The sequence below is a fragment of the Ambystoma mexicanum genome, chromosome 13, assembly GCF_040938575.1.
Source record: "Ambystoma mexicanum isolate Mex_15411 chromosome 13, UKY_AmexF1_1, whole genome shotgun sequence".
Classification (NCBI taxonomy): Eukaryota; Metazoa; Chordata; class Amphibia; order Caudata; family Ambystomatidae; genus Ambystoma; species Ambystoma mexicanum.
Genome location: NC_090938.1, coordinates 229,851,821 through 229,874,502, shown reverse-complemented (window position 1 = coordinate 229,874,502; position 22,682 = coordinate 229,851,821). Strand labels below are relative to the sequence as shown.

The 22,682-nt window shown below is 44.4% G+C and overlaps 1 protein-coding gene across 1 annotated transcript in view; it reads right to left on the bottom strand.

Moving 5' to 3' along the window:
* CYB5R1 (cytochrome b5 reductase 1) overlaps positions 1–22,682 on the bottom strand; it is a 357,555-nt gene that overhangs the window by 250,782 nt on the left and 84,091 nt on the right. The window contains exon 2 of the mRNA XM_069633686.1: positions 9,032–9,181. Coding sequence (XP_069489787.1) covers positions 9,032–9,181 — 150 coding nt within the window. The remainder of the gene's footprint in view (positions 1–9,031; positions 9,182–22,682) is intronic.

Genomic DNA, 22,682 nt, shown 5'->3' with positions numbered 1-22,682 from the left:
CTATTGGGCTATACAAGTTTGGGGGTGTAAAAATATTTGGTCGTCATTTTTCTTACTGCTGCTTTTCTGGTTAATAACAGAATACTGACAGTTTTGCCGCACTCCAGGATTCAGAGTTTGGAGGTAAATTTGAGGAGTTACGTTCCCTTTACCCCCCAAAATGCAGAAATTACTGAAGCAGAACAACCTCTAGTGTAATAGCTGCCCAAAAAAATAAAAAATTAAATTTTAACAAGTTACAAAATAAATAAATACAAAATCACACGAGCCTGTATGGTCTCAAACAGGGACCAACACCATCCTTGCTACACTTAAATTCCCATGGTGAATCCAAACTCTTAATAAGGCCCATTGTCTTCTGGCTAAGCGTTCCCTCACAAGGAGAGGCAATGTTACGAGTACACCGTGTGTGCACACATAGTTTATGCACAAAGGATTTTAATAGGTTAACATGTGTATCTCCAGCATTTAAATTACGCAGTGGTGGGAACAGAAGACCAGGATTCAGTGGGCATTACCACAGAGGATTAGGGAGGAGAGTGTAACTTCAAATATGGCAGAGAGTCCAGTTATAGGTTTGGCTCTTAAGACCACAATAAGCCATGGTGTTCACAATACCCAATCAAAGCCCTGTCCCAATTAAGGACCACAGGTGCAGAACTATATGGAGAGACCCCACCCAGAACGAGGATGGTAGAGAGTCAAAAGCCAGAGGGCCTCAGTCAGTGTGTGCTGGAGGAGCAGAAGTCTTGAATTTGTAGGTGGGTGGGGACTGGTGAGCACTGAAGGACATAAGCTGGAGAAACCAAGGAGATTAGAGAAGTAGTGGCAGATACGAGTAGGAGTAGGCGATGGTAGCAAGGAGGGTAAAGTGAGAGGTGAAGTGAGGGGGCAGCAGGAGGCGTTATGAATTTCTTACAGTTAAAGAAGGGGTGCTGTTGCAGGAAAAGGCGATCATATCAGGATCAGGAGAAGGGAGTGAAAGTCAAGAGGTGGTGGTGGGAACAAAGGTGCAGCAGTAAGTGTTGAAACCCAAGGAACGGGAGATGGCAAAAACACTAGAGGCCGGAAATGACACAAAGCAGTAACATAAGCAGGAGAGAGAGAAACATGGAGATGGTGGAGGTTGTAAACAAGATGGTACAGAGCAAGTTAGAAGTATCACATCAAGAAGAGAATATCACAACGCAGATCAAGCCAAGAGGAACAGGAGGGCTGAAGGCGGTAACAGTGAATAGAAAAGGAAGACCAGACCAGGTGGCGACAAAACCATAGGAGAGGAAAAAGACAGGGAAGCTTCAGGAGTGGAAGTGGCACCAGTTGAAGAGGTAAGAACATCCTGTAGCGACTGAGGGGCTGAAGGCATCTCTTAGATGGCCAGAATACACATATTCTGACAGGTCTAGTCTTCCCTAAACGTTGGGAAGAGGAAGAAGACTGGTCAGGGAGATTATAGTAAGATCAGAAAGGTGCGAGGAGGTGAAACAGAAAGAAGCACAGGTAAAGGAAAACCCCAGGGACCCTTCTGCAGCTCTCCCTATTGGCTGTGTCCACTGACCAACCATAGGTGCAAGACTTCACACTGAAGTGAGTTTTGGGATACAAGACCCTGTAACAGCCACATGTAGATAAAAACAAAACAAATAAGGGTTCAAGCCACCTTAAGCCTGCAATGCCAGGCAGGGGTGACAAAATAATTCCTGAACTATACAAACTTGGCCAATTAAACTGGAGACCAGGAAGACCTAAGAAAACCAATAGCAAAAGGATATTGTGCAAGGGGTGGCTTTGAGGAGAAAGGAAGGGATCCCAATTCCATCTAGGAGAAGAAACATACTATTTTTTTTTTTGGGAAGACCCCATTTACATGTAGGTTATTTTTTTTTTATTTGTCACAGTTTCAACTGAAACTTTTTTACAAAGAAAAAAGAATTCCTCATTCAAAACATTACTCTTCACATCACACCAATTGATCATTTCTTTGATGCATTTAAATCAAAAGCATTTCACTTCTCATCTGAAAACTGGACAGTCATGGATGGATCAAATAGATATTCTAGATAGTCTATGGTTGCACATGTTAGCATATAGTTTCGGCCAGCAATACGTGAAAACCACCAATCATCCATATCATTAATTGGTGCAAACCTCCCCAACCCTTCAGAGTGTTGCACTGTCAAGGTCAAACATTCTGCAACTAGATGATAAAGCGATTCTATCTTCTCTTTACAAAACCGTGATTGTTTTGTTAGTAAAATATTGAGTCTCATCCTTAAAGATGTATCCCGGTGGTACCTCGATGGAAAAAATTGTAAGTATTTAGGTACCTGATTTGCTGCATGTATGTCGTAATTTTGATTTAGACAGGATTTTAACTTGTGCTGATTTACAAATCATCCTTGTCCAATCACCATTTCTGAGCTTTATTTTTGACTGCGCAAGAGTTCATACATAATATCTCTGATGAAACACCTACATGGCTGAGATTTCTTTTGCACAGTGACTGTCCAATCTTTAAGTAGACCATTATAAGGTATTTTTGAAGTTACTTTCAAAATCTGATAAGTGACTGAAGTATTGGGTAGTATCTTTCTGTACATAGAACAGGGCTTCCATAACATTGAGACACTCAAAGATTGCAGCCCCAATTCGAAACAAATAGCATTCATGGATACATAATTAGGAAGCCTCAAAACTCCTCCAAAATCGAGCTTCCAATTGGTTCCAAAACATTGGTTCTATATTTAGTCCCGCTTCGCTTCCAAACATGACTGCAGCTACTACTTTTTGTCGTTAGAACTGTATCAGCGACATTAAAGTAAATTTGCCAATTTCTCGATACAGTTTGGAGCCTTGAAGTGCTAGGATGTTCATTTTGGATTTAAGCTCTTAGAGCCAGTTACTTTCTCTAATAGATTTGTTGAATATAATACCAAGATATCTGATGGTTTCAGTTTGTAAAAAATTACCCCCCCCCCCCAAATGAACGGTCCATTTGAAGTTTCTACTTTTAGCGCTGAAATGGGATCCAAAAACAATTATCCTGGATTTGTCAACGTTAATCTCCATTCCTAGCGTGTGTACATAGATCTCCAATTTTGATAAGAGACGCTGGAGCCCTATTGGAGTTGAGTGGATCAAGACTACATCATCGGCATAGGTGATCCAGCTAATTGGATGACCATTTATTTGAGGAGGGAAAACTATGGCAGATTTTAGAGCAGCTGGTTTATCTGCTAGATATAATTTAAAAATTAAAGCAGCTAACGGACACCCTTGTTTCACTTCTCATTCTGTTTTAATCTCAGAGAGGTCACCACTGGCATTCAGCCGTACTGTAATCATGGTGTTGGTATGTAGCTGGTTATCCCTTTTTTAAACAGATTCTCAAATAACTATTCTGAAATGTGATACATGGTCTTGGTGTACTGCTTGGTCCAAGGTAGACCCTGCAGCAGGTCACGGATTTGGCACATGCATCACTCTGTACAGGAACCCTGAGCTGTACAGTTATTGCACTCAAACATACTACAATATCCCCTCCTACTGCACCCATTCCTCAGTGTGTGCACATGCAAGTATGCCATCTGTGGGAGAGCCCCAAACCCGATTTTTCTTCATGTGTGTTTCCTCACTTCCCTTGCACAGAGTTTACTCTTGGCCCGCTCACTTCTGGTAGTTGACTGAATGACGCCAGATTTACTGTAATTTACAGTTTTCAGAGTGAACACCCAACGAGCAATCATGCCTACAGGCTTGAAGGATACACTTGTGAGTACATCTCAGGTCAATCATTCGACCACTGTCTGACTAATTCAGTACTTCCCTGGAAGTACTAGAAAATGCCCACACAGGTATGCACTTGCTTGGTGGTGCATACACAATTGCCCCCTTCTCATCAACGCAATGCTTTTATTACTATAAACTGACTACTAGCTTGCAAACGATCTTGACTTTTATTCCTACCGCTCATTCCCTTTCTTAACCGTACAAGTCTTTCATGTGCATTTTACCTTTCTCCCACTTCACCCTCCTAAGCCTTCAATTTACTATTCACTCGCAAATTAAGATCTAGGTACTCCAGGAGAGGCACAATATACCACTCTCCGGACAAGCCTCAGCGGCACTAGATCACCAAGTATTGGTGAAGGACGTAGTACAAATATTTCTTCATATAACATGTCCTGAGGGAGTTACTGTAAGGAAAAAAAGACCAACTGCAATCAATCCAAATACCACCAATCCTTACTCGATGACCTCATTTTCCTTGCATGCATCATTTATACAACTTCCTCACAGTCTTCCAGCAAGAAAGTTAATCATTTGCAAGGTGCCCAAGCTTGCTGAAAATAGAATAGCCCTCACTGCAAACCCCACCATTGGCTTGATCGAGGAGTTTCTACTCTGTGGTCCCATTGTAGGTGGAAGTCACGTGCAGCAGAGGTTTCAAGTTCAATTCAACATTGTCCTTCATATGCATCCAGATATACCCAAAGCTACAAGAAAGGTCACCAATTGTTTTTTACCGACCATGGTTTCCTTTGCCGCAGGTTCAAACTTCAGTTCTGTCCTTGTACAATTTATCCCTTCCATATTGATTGATATTTTATTTCTATCGCGCTCGTACACAAGTGTTTCAGAGCGCGACAAGGCAAGGGAGGGGAATAGGGGATAGCAAAACAGCGATCTTACTAGGCCCAGTGACATTGAGAACGCGCAAGTACATGGGAGTGGGGGGAGGGGAAAAGTGCATGGAAAGGGGGGGGGGGAAAGAGGTGGAAAGTGCAAAGCAGAGGAGAAACAGATAAATAACAATAAATAAATAATAAAGGCAACAAACAGTGGTAATGCAGCCAGCAATTTGCAAGTGCTAGGTTTAAGGCAGCAGACAGGGTAGGTCTGAAGTGCAGGAAGAAAAAGGGGGGGCTGTATGGGTACAGATACAAACCCCATTGCAAGGGGTGGCCCGGAGGCAGTGCGGGAGGGTGGCAGGATGAGCAAGTACCTGGGCCCAAAAGACAGAGGGTGGTCAGATGCACGGTGCCACGAGAGAACAGATCAGCAGGGGAGAGGGGGAGTGAAGGCAGAAAAGAGGAAGGTCTTGAGGTGCTTCCGGAACCGGAGATGGTTCTCCTCAAGTTTTAGAGTGGCAGGGAGGCTGTTCCACAGGCAGGCCCCAGCCGAAGACAGATCTACCCCCAGCTTGTTTCTTAGAAAAACGACTGACCCTGAGTGAGTTGGAGGTAGAGGAGCGAAGAGCTCGAAAGGGGAGGTATTTGAAGAGGGATAGCTGAAGGTATTTTGGACCCAGGCCCCAGAAAGTCTTGTGGAAAATGCAGAGGGTTTTGAATTTAATCCTTGCATCCACTGGGAGCCAGTGGAGAGATTTCAGAGCTGGAGAGATACGATCCCAGGGCTTGAGGCCAAGGACAAGTCTTGCAGTCCTGTTCTGGATTAGTTGCAGAGGGCGGAGAGTAGAAGCAGGTAGATTTAGATAGAGGCTGTTACAAAAGTCCAAGCTAGAGAGAACCAGAGCTCGAGATACCATGAGCTTCTGGGGAGAAGGAGAGGAAAGGCAGAGTACCTCTGAGGAGGTGCAGTCGGAAATTTGACTTTTAATATGACACTGCCCATTCCGTGAGCAGTGCTCAGATGTTCTGGGTCTAAGGTATTCTTACCCCCAGCTCCCTCCTTCCCTCTGTACACCCATCTATGGGTCCCCTTCTCTCACCCTCTTGGGAGGCAAAAAACCTTGCTGTCATCTTTGACTCCTCTCTCACATCGTGGAACTTGCCCAGAAGACCCACTATCAGAAGCATTCTCCCTTTCCTCACCTTCCCCCAGAAACTCAGTGTCTCGAGAGATGTGGTCCTCTCTAGGCTGGACTACTGCAAAAGCCCCTTTCTCAATCTTTTTTTATCCTTCCTTCGCCCCTTCAACTAATCCACAATAGGACTGCAAGCCTTCTCCTTGGCCTCAAGCCCAGGGACTATCTCTCCAGCCCTAAAATCGCTCCACTGGCTCCCGGTTACTGCTAGGATCAAGTTCAAGACCCTCTGCATCATCCAGAAGGCTTTCTGGGGCCTGGGACCCTGCTACATCCAACTCTCTCTCCCTAAATACCTCCCTGCTAGAGCCCTTCAGTCTTCTAGCACCAACTCTCTGCAGATCAGATGCTTCACTAAGCAGATAATGGGGGTAGATCCTCTCCCCCACAGGAGCCTCCCTCTAGAATGGTCACCCTGCCCCTCTCGGGCTTCATCCAGATCTCCAGTTCCGGAAGCTCCTCAAGACCCTTCTTTTCTCTTCTTCCTTCCCTTTCTCCCCTCCCCTGCTAACAACTCTGTCTGCCCCAAACACTGGCTGCCTGGTTCTCTCCATGTTCTACAGGGCACCAGGTCCCCCTGAACCAGTTCACCACACTCCTCGCACTTAGCATGTGGTCCCTCACCCCCCCATGCAATCGCTGGCACTTTCTCTTCTGACCTCCCCTAGCACTTGCCGAGCCCATGTGGTCCCCCCCTCGCCCCCCCTCACCCTCACCCCCGCCCCCACACACACACACCTCCCTTTCACTTGCACTCTCCCGTGCCTCTTCACCCTGCAATTCCCTTCCAACCCTAGCACTTCGCATTTGCGCAGACTGGCACTTGCAACCCGTCCCCCCGCTTTTTTCTTCTCCCTCTCTGGCATTTGTTTCTGCACTTGCACAATCAGAAATGTCACAAGGCCTAGTAGGACCGCTATTGTTATCTTGCTCCCATGTTCCCCACCACCCCCCATTTTTTGTCTTGTGACGCCTTGAAACAGCATTTGTGTATAGTTGCCTTACAAATATCCCATAATAAAATTAGCCACCTCCAAGCCTTCAACAATAACTACCAAGAGTTAGCACTGCATTAGCTTTCTTAACTAAAAATCAGGATTGTTAGCAGTGCTTGACTCATTCAGTATCATAGAAAGTGGCCAATCTAGTCCTACTGCCTCACCACGTCACAGTACTCCATTATGACAGAGTTAACAATCCACCCCTTTATAGGAAAAATGGAATGTAGTGATTTTTGATAGCCGTTTGTACCCTTTGCAGTAAGAATACAAGGAAAAATTAATGGGGGAAAAAAAGAAACAGCAATTCTGATAAAATAAGGACTACCCAATATAGAGAGAATTATAAATGAATTTATTTGAATTGTTGTTTAGCGCTGGCCCTACTCAGAGGGTCTCGGAGTGCCTTACATGTTTCAAATATTCAGATGGTTGGAGTTGAAAAAAGAAAAGTCACAAAAACGGTTTCAGGAAAGGATAGGAAGATTTGGATAGAAAAGTGATAGCAGTGGAGGAGGGCAGCGTTATGTGTAGGAAAACGGGCATATTTTGAGGCTCTGTCAAGTGGTGATGGAAGATGGAGTGCTTATCTGGAGAGGCAGATGTCCTATAAATGAATATTTAAACTTTCTTATCCAAAATGAAACACTGCTGGAGCAAGTCATTTATCCTGTGAAGGCGTGACTATTATACATAACCCCAGTGTGCACCACACATGAACTGGCTTATGGAATTCTCATAACTTTGAAAACTAAGTTACTACATTTTGCTTAAGACCGTGCTGGAATTACTCTTCCAAGCAAGTTAATTTTGCTTTGACACCAACCACATTAAAAAATAATGTAGGACCCAAAGAACAGCCCAGACTAGAGGCTAAAACTTACAACTAGATTATTAGTTTGAGTGTCCCGTTTCATGGAATTGGCAAGCGACTACAGAAGCCACGCCTCAATATTAGACCTGGCTCCACCTTGTGAGTGGGACACAGGCACAACCGATCTTCCTGGCTGAATGTTGTAAAGCCTTATGCTAGACATTCAGGATGTATCACTAAAGTACAGACCAGATGTAGTCTAGGTTTGGTTCCAGCTAGGCTTTATTCACATATGTACAATACTCCTGTTACTCTTCATATATTTACAGCACGCGTAGACAGACAGGAACATGGGAAGGATAACATTAACTTGTAAAGGAGCTGACCCACCAGCCATCCATTCAACCCAGCTCAGGCCCCCAACTGACACTCACAGAACATCCACACACAGATCCACCCAACATTCTCCTGAGCTGCATTCATGCACCAACATTCTACAGCAAGCACCCAGGCCAGTGGCAAGACAAGACTACATTACAACATCTCCCTTTCATACCAGACTCACCACACCAACACTGAAATCCAAAGATAGGGAGGAGTGTTTGTCTGCAGGAACATGGGAATAGTTCATTTTCTAGGTTTAAATCAACTAGTTAAGTATTTCCACTTGATATGTTTATATGCGATTTATAAAGCGCAAACTAGCTGGGAAGTAACAGCCATCGGACTGGCTAGGATTGGTTACAAGTAAGGGGTAGCATAGGAGAAGGGATGAGCAGATGAAGCATGGGAGACGCAGTTCGGGAGGAGAGGGGGTGGAAGGTTGAGTAATTCAGCAGGTTGGTGAACCTGGCTTTACATCCTACGGCCCTGGGAGCGGTGGGGGAGGGGCATGTGCAGGGTGCACTGAAGTATTCATTCTTTCACTCACTCTTTTGCTCTGGTTGAAGGATGCATGTGTCAGAACTACTGACTTGTGGGCACTGCAATTGTAGCTGGACCCTTAGAAATATGTGTAGCTTTTACCACTATGCTAACATAAGTTTGCATTTCAAAAGAAATAAAAGTCTGCCCACTGTTAAGAGGTACTGCCAATTTTCCTGTCTGAAAGGACCCCATCTCATATACAAAGTAGGATTCTCAGGTGCGTCCCACTTGTGAATGTTAGGGAAACGTTCCATACTTCTTAACAGTGGGCCAGTTTGCAACATTTACCAACTGCCCATCAACTCACGTCAATGCTCTGGCAATTAACTTTCAGCAAGCCAAGTCCTTAAAAACCCCGTACACAGGACATGTAGCAACATACAACTACAGATACAGCTCAATAAGTTGACAATCGTCTTAATTATTTAGCTTGTGTTCTATCCACTATAATCGAGACAAACGTACTACTTTATCGATGAGTCGCAGCAGGTATTTCTCATTTGGGTCTTGCAAGGTGATACGAGGCTTCTTTTTTCTCCCGATTATGTAGTTTCCAACTGCTAGGCCGACTGCAGTCAGTACCACCACTCCTACAGCCACCAGCACTCCAGAGGTCTGCAAGAGAATGAAAGGCAGCATTTTCAACCAGCGATTATCTTTGGCATAATCAAATCATCAGTTTAGAAGAACTCTGCTGTACACGTTCTCCGCCCCATGGCACTTGGTAGAGTATTCTGCCCACCCGCCAAAGAAGATTTCAATCGAACAACAAATAAGATACAGGAGTTTTCCCACCGAGAAATGTAACCACCACCCTCATGATGTACAACTGACTCCATTTTAGGCTTCGACACCAAACATGCAATGTAGGCAAGGGGGCCCAATTTGAGACAGCGAACACTAAAGTTAAATTAGGCTCCGTGATGCAACCCCATCACAGCCTACCCTAATCCCTGGTCCTTCAGAAGACCGTTAACTGAATACATCATACTAGTTCTTAAGGTTAGCTGTTTTTTTTAAAAAAAAGGCAATTATTTCAGTGGATTGCAAAGCAGACGGAAAAAAAAAACAAAAAACAAAAAAAAGTTGCACCTCTCCTGCTTCAAGCTATAGAATCAAAATTACGAGGGCACTTTCTTCCATCTATGCATCTCAAATCATTTATGTACTATACCTAGGTGAAAGATAGGTGAATGCAATGACCACATTTGACATCACTGCCCGAGAATATGGCTACCACAAGGATCAACCCTATCCCCATGACCTTTTAATTGTTATACCCAAACACGGGCCACTCATTAAGTTTCTCTCCCGACTTCCTGCCTATATCACGGATAGATTTAAACCGTTCCTAGACATGCAAAACTTCAAGTGCCTTCCAGCAGTGCAACTCTTGAGCAACAATAAACCTGTTCAAATGGCCATCGAGCGCCAACGTGTTCTTTTTGACACGTTCTGGAATGCGCGTAAGGACGCCAAAAAAAGATACGGCGTAACGCACGATCACGTGAGGAGTCCAAGTCGGATATTTAAATGCTCCATTAGCGCTGCCTTTCAGATGCGAATCTCTGGTCCGTATTGAAGGTCGGGGAAAGTTTGTGTGCATGACTTGATCCGGGGACAGGTCCAGCACGTCGTTGGCTGTCGGCTTCAGGTAAGCTGGACTCATATTTATGCTCAAATGCAGGGATTTGCTGCTATTTATTTAGCCAACCCAACAGCGTATTCAACTGCTGGGCTCACTGGTGTATTTAGTATTTAATATCATATATTTTTTAGGGCTTCCATTAGTAGGAAATAATTACTTGACCCGAATTGATGACTCTAAAATTAGGTCAGGAGTCCTTCTTTTGTAAAATCGGTAGAGAGTATAATTATATAATTGCATAACCATTCACTACCCCTATTTTTCATATGCCACATTTAGGTTCCACTCTCCTGGTAACTGCAGCAGTCCTTTTGAACAAACATCCAGCTAGGGGCACTACCAGCACCACCAATAGGTCTATTGTGACCCGACCCGTTGGGGTAAGAAGTATACTGATTTTGTATATGCTTGACATTTGGGCTAGCTTAAAGATTTGAGTCTTGTGACCTCATATGTAGGTTCTGGCCCACTACTCTTTGCCAGAAGGCTTTCCTGATTCTTCCAACATATTTTAACCCCTTAGATTGAAGTATTAAGTACATTCTTCTACAAAAGCGGGATCCTCTATCTGAAGGCTGAAAAATCTTAATGACAGCGGTAATACACCACAGATTGACTTCTGTTGGTGCCTTCAAGGTCAGTAGTTGTGGTGGTCTCATAATTAGACGGACTTTCGAACATGGGATGCCACTCTTTGCACGCAGTTATTGATGCATCACATTTGGTGGGTTTCGAGTCCTGATCTAGTCCTGCCTTGCCTGGGGACACTGATTTTGCTTGGTAGAACTCCTTACATGACGCCCTCTGTTTACCCCAGAGGTATATATACATTCAGGGCCATAAGCAGGATAGGAGTAGATTTTTCTACTTTAAACTTGAGCACGGTGTATTCACACATTTGCGCTTCTTCACTGTCTATATATTTGTTTAGGGAAATTTATGTTTCTTATATTTGTTTTATTTTTAGAAAATATATTAATATCTCCTGATGAAGACGTAACACAAAAAACGTTAAAACGTCGAAACCGGTAGAGAAAGTGTGGATAAGGCTATTTGTGAAGATCTTCCATTCTTTGCCTATCCGAACTACTGACCACCTACAAGAATCACTGTGGTCATTCTGTTTGTTGTCGTTTCTTACAAAATATAATAATTTTTGTACAATAAGTCGATTGTGAATGAATTGTGATGTCTCATGTGTTTTTACTTTGTACTGATTGATGTTGTGTATGAATGGGCTAATGTATGGTGTATGGCTGAGGACAAATGTGTGAATGATTCAAGAGTATGAATTTTATGGAATTATGATGTGTTTTTAAACAATTTTGCTGCTATGTTAAATAAATAATTGAGTGCAAAATAAAATTGTGATTAAACTCACATAACAAGAAATGTATTAGGTTTAATAAAATCCCTAATACGAGAAATTCAAATTGTATCCTCTGGATGTTCTTTTCGAGACTAGTTTCTATTGCTAATACCCTCTTCCAGAGAGTGGGGTTCCCTGGGTCTTTCAGAGAAATAATACAAATGGCATGGAGAACAAGCCCACTACCCAAGTATAACCAACAGTAAAGAAACCAAGGATCACCTTTGAATTACAATGTATCTATTCCCACAGATTGATAGGCTAGTCAACAAATTTGTCCCAAAGTGAATAACAGGAGAACTGGCAGGGCAGGGATGTGGGGTAGTGGAGAAAACCAGTGTAGTCTGAGGAGCACAGTATGCAATCAATTGTAGGTAACAATACAAACATACTCTTGTATATGAAACCCAGTTCATAAATAAATCTGAAAATGATAGATTCGAGAGGGGCTGCAAGAGCAGGCCTAACCAGACTAACATGTGCAGATCTTGCCTGTTCTCTGATCCTAAATGCTACGAGACCGCAGGAATACAGAGATGTTGAGGAAAAATGATTGACTCTATCCTAATTTGAAATAATTCTAGAGGGCCATGGGCTATCATTACCACTTGATTTTCAGACTGATCTCGGGGAAGGGGGCGAGGGGGGTTTTTCTTAGAGTAAGTGAACGGTTTTTCTAGGCTGGGAATGGGCAGTCCCCACAGAGGGTAGCTGGAATCTAGGAAAGCGTCATCAATCATGAGCTGTGGGTCACCTTCAAACTGGTATAACTCTTTCCAATCCCAGATTTGGTTAGCTCGTTCCAGTAAGTGGATTCATAGAGAGCAAATGTTTTCGCCCTTGTTTGAGGTCTTTTGAACTTAGAAGGCTTGAGGAGATTGTCGTCCGATTACCTAGGGCTCTAATGGGCTGGTTATGGTGCGAGTAGTTTTAAGATACATTTTGGCCCCGTATTCCACAGGGCCCAGTTTGTTAGAGATAGGGCTCCATTACCATTCAAACTAATCCAAGTTATGTTATGGGTACTTGTATAGCGCACCGTCACCAACGGAATTGGTCCCAAGTCGCTCTGGCAGATCTGAACAGGAAGGAGGGCGGGTAGGGTTAGTCGGGAGGGGGAGTAGAGAATGGGAGAGGTGGTGTGCTGTCGGCGGCTTCAGCTCGGTATACACTGAGTGCTGGGCTTTGGTGCAAGTATCAGATCGGGCAAGACCTTGTGTGCTGTAGGTGCTATTTATGTGTTGTTGGTGCGGTGTGGTAAAGGGCGTGCGGATTGCTGGGAGAGAAATGGTTGTCCGAGTTTTATGTGGGTTGAGTATACAGAGATTTGAAGGTCCAGTTAATCTGGTCAGTATCCCGATTCTGATACTTCTGGTTCCATTTGAGCTGTATCCCTGTGGGTGGGGTTGTTGCCGATTCCTTATAGGCCGTCCGCTGTGGAGTGTGATGGAGCGCAGACCAAGCTGTATCCTAGTGAGTATTTTATGGAGTGATAGGTATGTCTAAACCTTTCCTTTGGGTTTGGAACGGAGGTTGGTGCTACCTGTTCTCTGGTTATCTATTGCAACAGTGGTCCGTCGGAGCTAGGAGTGGTTCAGGGGGCTGTTAATGAGACTAGGCTTCCGTCTTGGTCAACCTTGTGTATTTAGTCGTTAGGAGGAGTTTCCTCCTCTCATGACTATCTTTCAGTTAGTCCAACGGTTTTCCATAGGGCGACTTCCTTAAGAGCTATTGTTTGGTTGTTTGTGCGTGATGGCACATTGTGCTAACCGCTGCCTCTTGAGGAGCATTGTGTAATGTGAATGCTTATTCTGTTTCTCACCCTCTGGTTAGAGCTAATGGATGGGAGTTCTATATTCCCTTGCTATCTGCCGTGACTAGGTCTGTTGGGCATGGCTATGGTTTAGGGCCAGGGTGCTAGTGATGAGTAGTCTTATTGTTTCCGTCTTCGTCTTGCTATGTATTCAGTCTTTTGGGTCCTATTACGGCTGTCTCTCGGTTAGTCGTTTGGTATGTCGTGGGGTATTTTCCTTAGGATCTTTTCCCAGTCGATTGCTTGGTGTGGATCAGGGTCTGTCTCATAGTTAATCAATGTTTTAGTTGCATGTGTCCCCGTGTGGGCGGTCTTCTGGCTAGGATGTGAAGAGCCAAGTTGAGTAGTTTACTGAATATTAGGTGCTTTCTTGTGTTACGTATGTATTATGGAAGGTCGTTCCAGGTTTTCGGCGTTGGTGAGAGAAAGGGGATCCTCAGAGTTTCCTTTTATTGTAGGGTTTCTGTTCCAGGTGGATGTCGCTGCTTGATCTAAGCGTTCTTGTTGGTTGATGTAGATGCAGTTTGTTTCTCAAGAACTCAGCGCCTAAATTGTGCACTGCTTTGCGCGATGCATTGTTTTGAATTTTATTCATTGTTTTATTGGTAGCCAATGTAGTGTTTTTAGCGCTGGTGTGGTTTGTTCTCTTCTGGGTAGTTTCAGAAGCAGTCTGGCTGCTGCATTTTGTATGCGTTGCTTTTTTTTTTTTTTTTTTTAGAAGTCGTTCAAGCATACCCAAGTATAGGCTGTTGGCGTAGTCTACTCTAGACAGGACGAGAGCGATGATGGTGGTGGTTGTTTTGTTGGCGAATGATGGGAACGGTAGGATCCTTGTTGCCGCTCGCAGGAGAAAGAAGCATTTCTTGAGGGCGTTTACTTGTGGCTCTATAGTGAGATTGTCCATCAAGACCCCCAGGTTTTCCATTTTTTTTTTCTTTTTTTTTCTTTACAATTGGCGAAGGTGCTGGGGTTGTCCCAAGTTCCTTTGGCCAAGTGACGAAGTGGTTTTCTCCTCCATTTTTTGTGATGATCATTTTTTCTGTTTGCCTGGGTTGATTGAGACAGTTGGAGTTCATCCAGTTGAATAATTCGTAGTGGCAGATTTTTAGCGTCGAGTTTATTTCTAGGTTATCTTGTATTCTGAAGATTGTGCATCATCGGCGTAGTTGTAGCAGGTGAGGCCGTGACTTTTGATAATTCTGATTAGTAGATATAAGATGTTGAATACTACCGGGCAGAAGGATGATCCTTGTGGTACTCCACAGGTGGAATCTCTTGGGCTGGATTTGAAGGGTTTCATCCATACGGTTTCCATTCTGTTTGTAAGGAAGGATTTGATCCATAGTAGGGTGGTGTCTGTTATTCTGAGTACTTCTAATCTCTTTATGAGGGTGTTGTGATTTACTGTGTTGAATGCTGGAGATAGGTCTAGAAGTATCGAGGCAGTGTTTTCCGAGACTGCTTTCATTTTTAGGTCGTCCCATTTTGAGAGGTGAGCCGATTCTGTTCCCCTCATTGGTCTGAAGCCAACTTGTGCCTGGTCTAGCAGGCAGTGCTCTACTATGAATTCTTGGGTCGTTTTTTATATTTAAGTTTCAAGCAGCTTGGCTGTGTACGAGATGTTGTTGATGGGTCTGTAGTTGGAAAGGTCCTCTAAGGTTCCAGCTGCATCTTTGAGTAGTGGCCGGATGTATGCCGATTTGAAGGCTTGTGGCTCTTTCCCAGTGGCGATTGAAAGGTTAAGGACGTTCTGGTGATATTCCATGGGCGTACCTTGTTTATGAATCAATAAGTCCATGGGGGGAGGGGGTTTGGGGTCCTCGGGAGACCCCGAGTTACTGCTTTCATTCACCAGATTGACGAAGGTCTCCACTGATATTTCTGAAACGCTTTGTAGTTTGTTCAGGTGTCCCTCTTGAGTGTAGGTGGGGATCGTATTAAGACTGGGTGGTCTACTTTGTTGAATGCTGGTGATTGTTTTTGCAGTGGTCTGCAAGGTCATTGTATAGTTTTGTAGACTGCGTTCGTATGTTGCTGAATCCTGATGGATTTTTAATTTCATTTATGATTTTGAAGAGCTCTTTTGGGTGTTCGGTGTTTCAAGGATTCGGTTGTCGTAGTGTTTCCTCTTTGCATTTCCTTTCTGTATGTGTGGTTGTGTTGTAGGAATTTCAGCTTATTCGAAGTGTCGCATTGTTTTCTCCAACCTAGTTCTAGGTTTTTCTTTGGCGATGTTGTCTAAAGTGGTTAGAATCCATGAATGCAGCAGGGCTTTTTTTGTCCAGGGCACCTTCTTCCCTAAGCTCCAGGAGTTCAATTAGATTGGAGTTTTTGATGGTTGTCCAGTTTCTTTTCATGGTGTTCGGTGTTTTGTCTGGTTGCCCGTTTACTGGAGTGGTCATTTTGATTACAAAGGGGATGATGAGGTGTCATTCCAGAGCATTTGAATTTGGGGTGCCGCAGTAATGAGTTGTTTGTTTGCGAAGATTGCGTCAAGTGTATGCCCTGACGAGTGGGTTGCTCCTTTGACTAGTTGTTGCAGACTCAATGCTGCTAATTGGCTGGTTAGAGATTTTTGTGTGGTTTCTTCTTCGAACGAGATGTTGAAATCTCCAAGGACGATCAGGTGGTTGCGTTTGATGGCTAGGATGGTGATTGCTTCTGTGAAGGAGTCTACGAAGGTTGCATCATAGGGTGGTCTGTATAGCAGTATGAATTTCAGGTTTGTTTTGGGGCTTACTGCGAGACGTATGATTAAGGATTTGCATTTATCAATGTTTAGTGGGTCTTCGAGTTTGATATCCAGGTGTTCCATGTGGACGATTGCCAGTCTCCACCCTCTTTCGGTTTTTCTGTTTGTTTGAACACATTTGAAGTTTTCAGGCTGGCAGTTGTTGAGGGTGATCTTGTAGTTGTGGTCTAGCCATGTTTCCGTTACAGATAGGATGTCAATCCCTCCATCGCAAAGTAGATCGTATATTTCAGTGGGATGTTTGGACATTGACCTTGCGTTGATTAGATTGCAGTGGATCTTTTTGATGTGGTTTTGCTTGTTAGTACTTCTTTGTTTTGGTTTGCAGTTGTTTGGTTGCAATGCATCTTTATTGGCGTTGACTGGAGGAAGATGATCAGCGAAGGCTGCATCTTCATTTAAGCTGTTGGCTAGATTGAGAGCTTGGATGTTCAATAGCGGTGCTTCCCTATTCATGCCGATTGGATGAAGATCAGCAAGGCTTCTTCTCCATTGAATCGGTCAGTCAGGTTGATGTTTGTGTTGTTGGTTATTAGTGGTTCGTCGTTTTTTCTGGTGTGCTGTGGGTGTTGGTGTCCTGTTCTTGTGATGTATGGGGCAATGGGGTCAGAGACTTCCCACACTCTTGTTGGGTGCTACTGTCTTTTCTGGTTGTCTCGGGCTGTTTTTGTGTGTCTCGATGTCTCTTTCGTTGGGGTATCCAGGTTCTCGGGTTGTTGCGAGGTATGGTACGAGATATAAGGATTTTTCCCCTTCGAAGTTTGTTCTGGTGGTGTTTGTTTTTGGTGGTGTGTGTTTCCTGTATTTGAGTTTGTTGCTGTAGGGGTAATTTGAATTTGTGTACCTATGTGGCCTTATCTTGTGCTCTTTCACGGCACCCATTCCTGGTCCGGGGCATTTTGGTGCTCGGTGCAGAAATGCCGATTGAGTGGTTGACTGTGGTGTCTTGCGCTAGGCAGTACTGGAGTTTATTCTTGTGTTAGAAAGCTTGGGTTCGTTTTGTGCCGTCTATTCTTCTGGAGGGTTGGGTGTGAATCCTCCGAGCGATGTCCGGTGGGGTTGGGGTTGCTGGGCGTACAGTTGTCGGGAGGCATAGGACCAAGTTCGGTGGTTGTCTATGTGGGTCTCTGAGGAGTTGGCGAAGGGTTGATACTATACTATCACAGTTTAGTCCCCTCCAAGTTTGTGTCAGGTAGGTCTAAACAGAGATGGAATTCGAGACCAAGCACAGCTATGCTTGAGAGTCCTGTACAGTAGGAGGGGGGGGGGTCCACCCCTGACAGTGCAAGATGAGTACAAGACCAAACACATCTGGATTCGAGAGTCCTGTACTGTGGGAGAGAGGCCTACACCTAACTCTCATAGGTTAACAATGCAATTTGGGTATCAGCCTAAACACAGCTACATTTGGGAGACCTGTATAGCGGGAGAGTCCTACACCCAACAATGCAATTTGAGTACAAACCCAGACACAGTTAGGGCCTAACAATGCAATTTGAGTATCATCCTAAACGCAGCTAGATTTGAGAGTCCCGTTGAGTGGGAGAGAGTCTACACCCAACAATTCAATTTGGGTGTCAGCCTACACAGAGTTAGAGCCTAACAATACAATTTCGATGTAGGCCTGGGCACTTGCTGTGGTGTAGCGTAGTATATTAAGTACAGTACTAACTACTATTCCAAAGTGTATACAATTGTTGTGTAGCAGGGCTTCCGGAGTAGTGGGATTGCTCTGCTCCCCACCCTAGCCTCTCCTACCTGGTTCGTTGTTGCTGGTTGACGGCTGGCTACTGGCTTCCACTGCAGACACCTGCAGACACTTTCCGAAGACACCTCTGTTGGAGCCGCCCTTTGCCTTGGGCCCTTAGCCGGGCAGGGACTGCCCTGCGGTGTCCCTTATGAAGGTGCAGAACCCCAATCAGTTTGCGGGGGTGGTGCGGGAGGCGGGCAGAGGGAAACCAGGAAGGAATGGGGCTGCTACGGGATGCAGGGGCCGAGTGCGCCTCACATGCTTTTTAAAAGCACAAAAACCAATGTGGTCAGGGGTTCTGCAGCACTGGGGGGCTCTGCTTACTCATCGCGCCAGGGAAATGGTGAAATGGCGGCTGTGAGGCAACCCAGCAAGGTCTTTTAGGCCTTTGTTGCTGTTTTGGGCTAAGTGGCCAATCAGGTCGTGGGGGTGGTGCGGGAGGCAGGCAGAGGGAACCAGGTAGGCATGGGGCTGCTACGGGATGCAGGGGCCGAGTGCGCCTCACATGCTTTTTAAAAGCACAAAAACCAATGTGGTCAGGTGTTCTGCAGCACTGGGGGGCTCTGCTTACTCACTGTGCTAGGGAGATGGTGTAATCACAATGCCTTTATGCCCAGAGTGATATGGCCATTGTGATTTTGGATTAGACTGGTTATGTGGAATGGACATTCAGACTTCCATATTTGCTATATTAGTTCAATAGTTTGAGCCCTTATCATGTGGGGGCAAATCTTCTGCATGTGTAGCTGGAAGTGATTTTGCATATACAAAACAATATAGGACAACTGAGCCATGAGGACAGAGTGAACTTTACCATTGGCTTCCACGGCCTGTAAAATGAACAGAAACAAACCAAAAATGTGGAAACACAGAATGCTTCCCACACCCTGCACTACTCTGCTTCCACCATCTCCAGAGACTGCTTCCATGAAAACACCAAGATCCACAGTCTCCCACTGAGACAAATCCAAGCCTCCACGGTCCTCCTTAGCTGCATCCACACCACCATTAAGCTTCCATGGGCTCCTTTGCCTGAAACTGCAACAGCAATGTGCTCCAAACGCCTCTATTGTACCGATGTGCCTACATGTCATCCACTCCTGGCGTCCAGTCACCCCCTAATCACCTCTAAATGAAATTCTGCAAAAAAAATGCCACAATTGCTCAGTCTTCCGCATAAGCAGACCTATGGCTTGGGAATTACTGTCTCGGTTCAGGACAGCCAACAACTCAGTTGTTCTAAAGGACTGTTTTGGGGGATAACCCCCCCCCAGGCACCATCACAACATCTGCTCGCATACTCAACTCACCTTAGCACACCACACCCAGGGCAGTTTCTAGCCAACTTGGTAGCCAGTGCGAAACATCAGAATGCGCCTCTCCCCCTACCCCCGCACCACCCAACTGGCTCACATCTCTCCCAAACCACACCTCTGTCGTGCGACAAACCCCCCCCCCACCTCAATATCAATAAATAATTGCTATATAGATGAAGATAGTTTCATTACATTGGGGGTCATTACGACCCAGGCGGTAAGTACGCCAACTTTACCACCATGGTGGATGGCGGATTTACCGCCCCATTCCAAGGTGAATGGGGCGGTAAATTCCCATTTCCCATTTTACCCTTCCCCATTCCCATTTTTGCCCCATAGGGCATAATGGGAGTGGGGAAGGCGCTAATTACGCCACCGTAAATTACGGTGGCGTAATTAGCACTAAGGCGGTTTAGCGCCATGGATTTTAACGGCTGCTAAAAGCAGCCGTTAAAATCGGAATCTGGCGTTAAGGGTTAACGACGGCGTTAACCCTTAACGCCTGAGTTGTAATGAGGCCCATTGTAATTCAAGTACTTCACAGAAGAATTCTAATGTGAAAATGCAGCTGTTGCTGCCCAAGTACATGGTTTTTCTGTCGCCTGCTCTCAGGGAAGGTCTTGCCTAAATGCAGTTTCAAACTGTCCGTACTAGCACACTGCGTTGTGATCAGCCTACCGAGGGCGGAGGGCTCACTGGCCCTGTGTTGCAGGTGTTCTGTTCGTACGACCTCACTTGTATTTCGCAAGGGGGAATACTAGACTAACCATATTAATTATTTTCTGATAGAAGGTTATCATTCCAAGATGGACAGCCTGGTACACTCTTATTGTACTCTTTCAAAATACCTCTATGAGAGTGGGAAAGGGGACAAATAGCACCAATGAGGATTCCTGTATGCTGTGCATTAAATCACAGAGCATTTCAGGACTAGAACAGTGATCAGAGATCACTACATTTGATAAACAAGTCTGTGATAAAAGGATTGTATGTGTGAATCTCTAAATGCATAACCGATGCATGGCTTGGTGCTCACATCACAGTTCACAATACTCACCCCAACATTAAAATAGTTCTTATCATGAACCATACATGCTCATTAGGACAGTTTACATTTTTGAATGTGAGTATTAAATGGTTGCAACATCAGCCACTCAAATGGGGTACAAAGGCGCTTTTGCTTCTCGTTTCTGAAGAATTTTAGATGAGGAAGGGCTGGGTCTCACTGTGGGCATGCCCAACCCCAATACAGAAACATCTTTAGGGAATTTTATCTAGAGACATTTATTTATCACATTTGTTACTCGCCCAGACCCGAAGGTATCACGGCGAAATTACAGGCGAATTATCACATTTTTATACAGTGTTACAGTTGCAGTCAAAACACATTTTATACTAAGTTACAATTAAAGTCATATAATCAGATTTCTTATACTAAATTACATTCGGTCAAGGTAGTGAGCCACAGTTCGTTAAAACACTATTTGCAGGTCTAATGATGACCACTGGACATACATGTGGCCCATGGGAACTGCATTTAGTGATTCGGTTCAAAGAAAAGGAGGTAAACCAGAACGTTCTAGTACTGAAGTGGATGGGACTAATTGAGGTTAATATTTGTTAAATAACCAAGTTTTCAGCGCTTTTTTGAATCTTAGTGGGGAGTCCTCATTTTTGATGCTGAGAGGTAGTGCTTTCCAGTGCGACAGGGCTAGGACTTTGAAGCTACTTCCTCCTGCTCTACTATATTTGTATTGAGGAACTTCCAAGAGAGCCAGTTTATTTGATCTAAGTTTCCTACAGGAGATTTTTTTCTTGATAGTGTTGTTGAGGTAGCTAGGCGCTTTGTTGGGGATGCATTTATGGACGATGCAAAGTGTTTTGAAGAGGATTCTAGCTTCAATTGGCAGCCAGTGGTTTTCTCTCCTGATGCTGGATATGTGTTCGGATTTCTTTATACCTACGGCCGCTCTAAGGGCTTTGTTCAGTAGTAATTGAATTTTATTTAAGTTAGTTTTGGAGGTTCCTAGAAAGAGGATGTTAGAATAATCCAGTTTCGTTAAGATCAGCGCTCTGGCCAAAGTAATACAATTTGTGGGAGTAAGAAATTGGCGGCTGAGTGCAATAAGTTTAGCTGTGTAGGCTGTAGACGAGGAGAAGGCTGCTATTTGTTTGTGCATAGTGAGGTTGGCATCTATATATACTCCAAGAGTTTTGACTTGTTTGAGTACTGGAATCTGTGTACCGTCAATGTTAATGTGAGAGTAGTCAGGATGGAGGGGGGCTTATTCTTTTTTTGGAGCCCACAATGAGAACCTCAGTTTTCTCGTTGTTAAGGCAAAGACTGTTTAGGGCCATCCAATTTTTAATTATACAGTATACTCCATTGATGGTGTAGGTGTCTTGGGCGTAGTCACCTGTAATGGGGATGAGGATCTGGGTGTCATCTGCGAAGTTTGTGTAGATGACACCCATATTGTCAAGGGCCGAGAATAGTAGTTTGGTATATGCATTGTAGAGGGTAGGGGAGAGGCAGGATCCTTGGGAAACTCCTATGGGTACTGCTATAGGGTCAGCTGCATAGTTTCCGATGGCAACTCTGGATGTACGGTCCGTTAAAAACGATTTCATCCAATGAGTGGCGTTGTTTGAGAAATTAAAGTCTTTTTTTTAAGCGTGTCACATAGTTTGTCATGGTCTACCAAGTCGAATGCTGCCTGATCGGTCCAGCAACAGTAGGGTGGCTAATTTGCCTGAGTCTCTGATAGTGTCCAGTTGGATTTTCAGGTCCAAAAGGGCTGTCTCAGTACTGTGGGGTTAGGCCTAAAGCCAGATCGTCTAGCTCCGAATAGGTTATTTTGTTCAAGGTGGGTTTGTATTTGGTTGTAAGCTATTTTGTCGATGATTTAAGTAAGAAGGGGACAGTCGTTATGGGCCGGTAGTTCGTAGGCGCTAGTGGATCTTATGTGGTCTTTTTTAGTAGAGGGGTGACCCATGCCGTTTTAATGCTGACTGGGACCAGATTGGTGTAGAAAGAGGCATTCACAAATTAGTAATTATAGGTGTGAGGATGGGGGCGCATAATTTAAATTAGGTGAGCTGGAAAGTTGTCTCCTTTACAATTTGAAGTTTTGAGTTTGGTTATAGTACTAAGTACTACATCATGGGAGACTGGGGTGAAGTTAAAGAGAGGGGTGGTATCTTCTATGTTCATGGTGATTTGGTTAGAAGTGGAGTGCTGATCAGATAGGCGATTTCTTTTGGAGATGATTTTGTTTTGAAGTAGTTTAATTTTTGTGGCCAGGGCATCTTGGATGGTGGTACACCATTCTTTACTTGGTTGGACTGTGTTGATTATGGGGATCGGATTCTCCAACTCCTTGAGTATAGTGAATAGTTCTTTAGTATCAGAGGATGCATTACTGATTCTGGTATTGAAGGCATCTGCTTTATGGGCAATGATGGCGG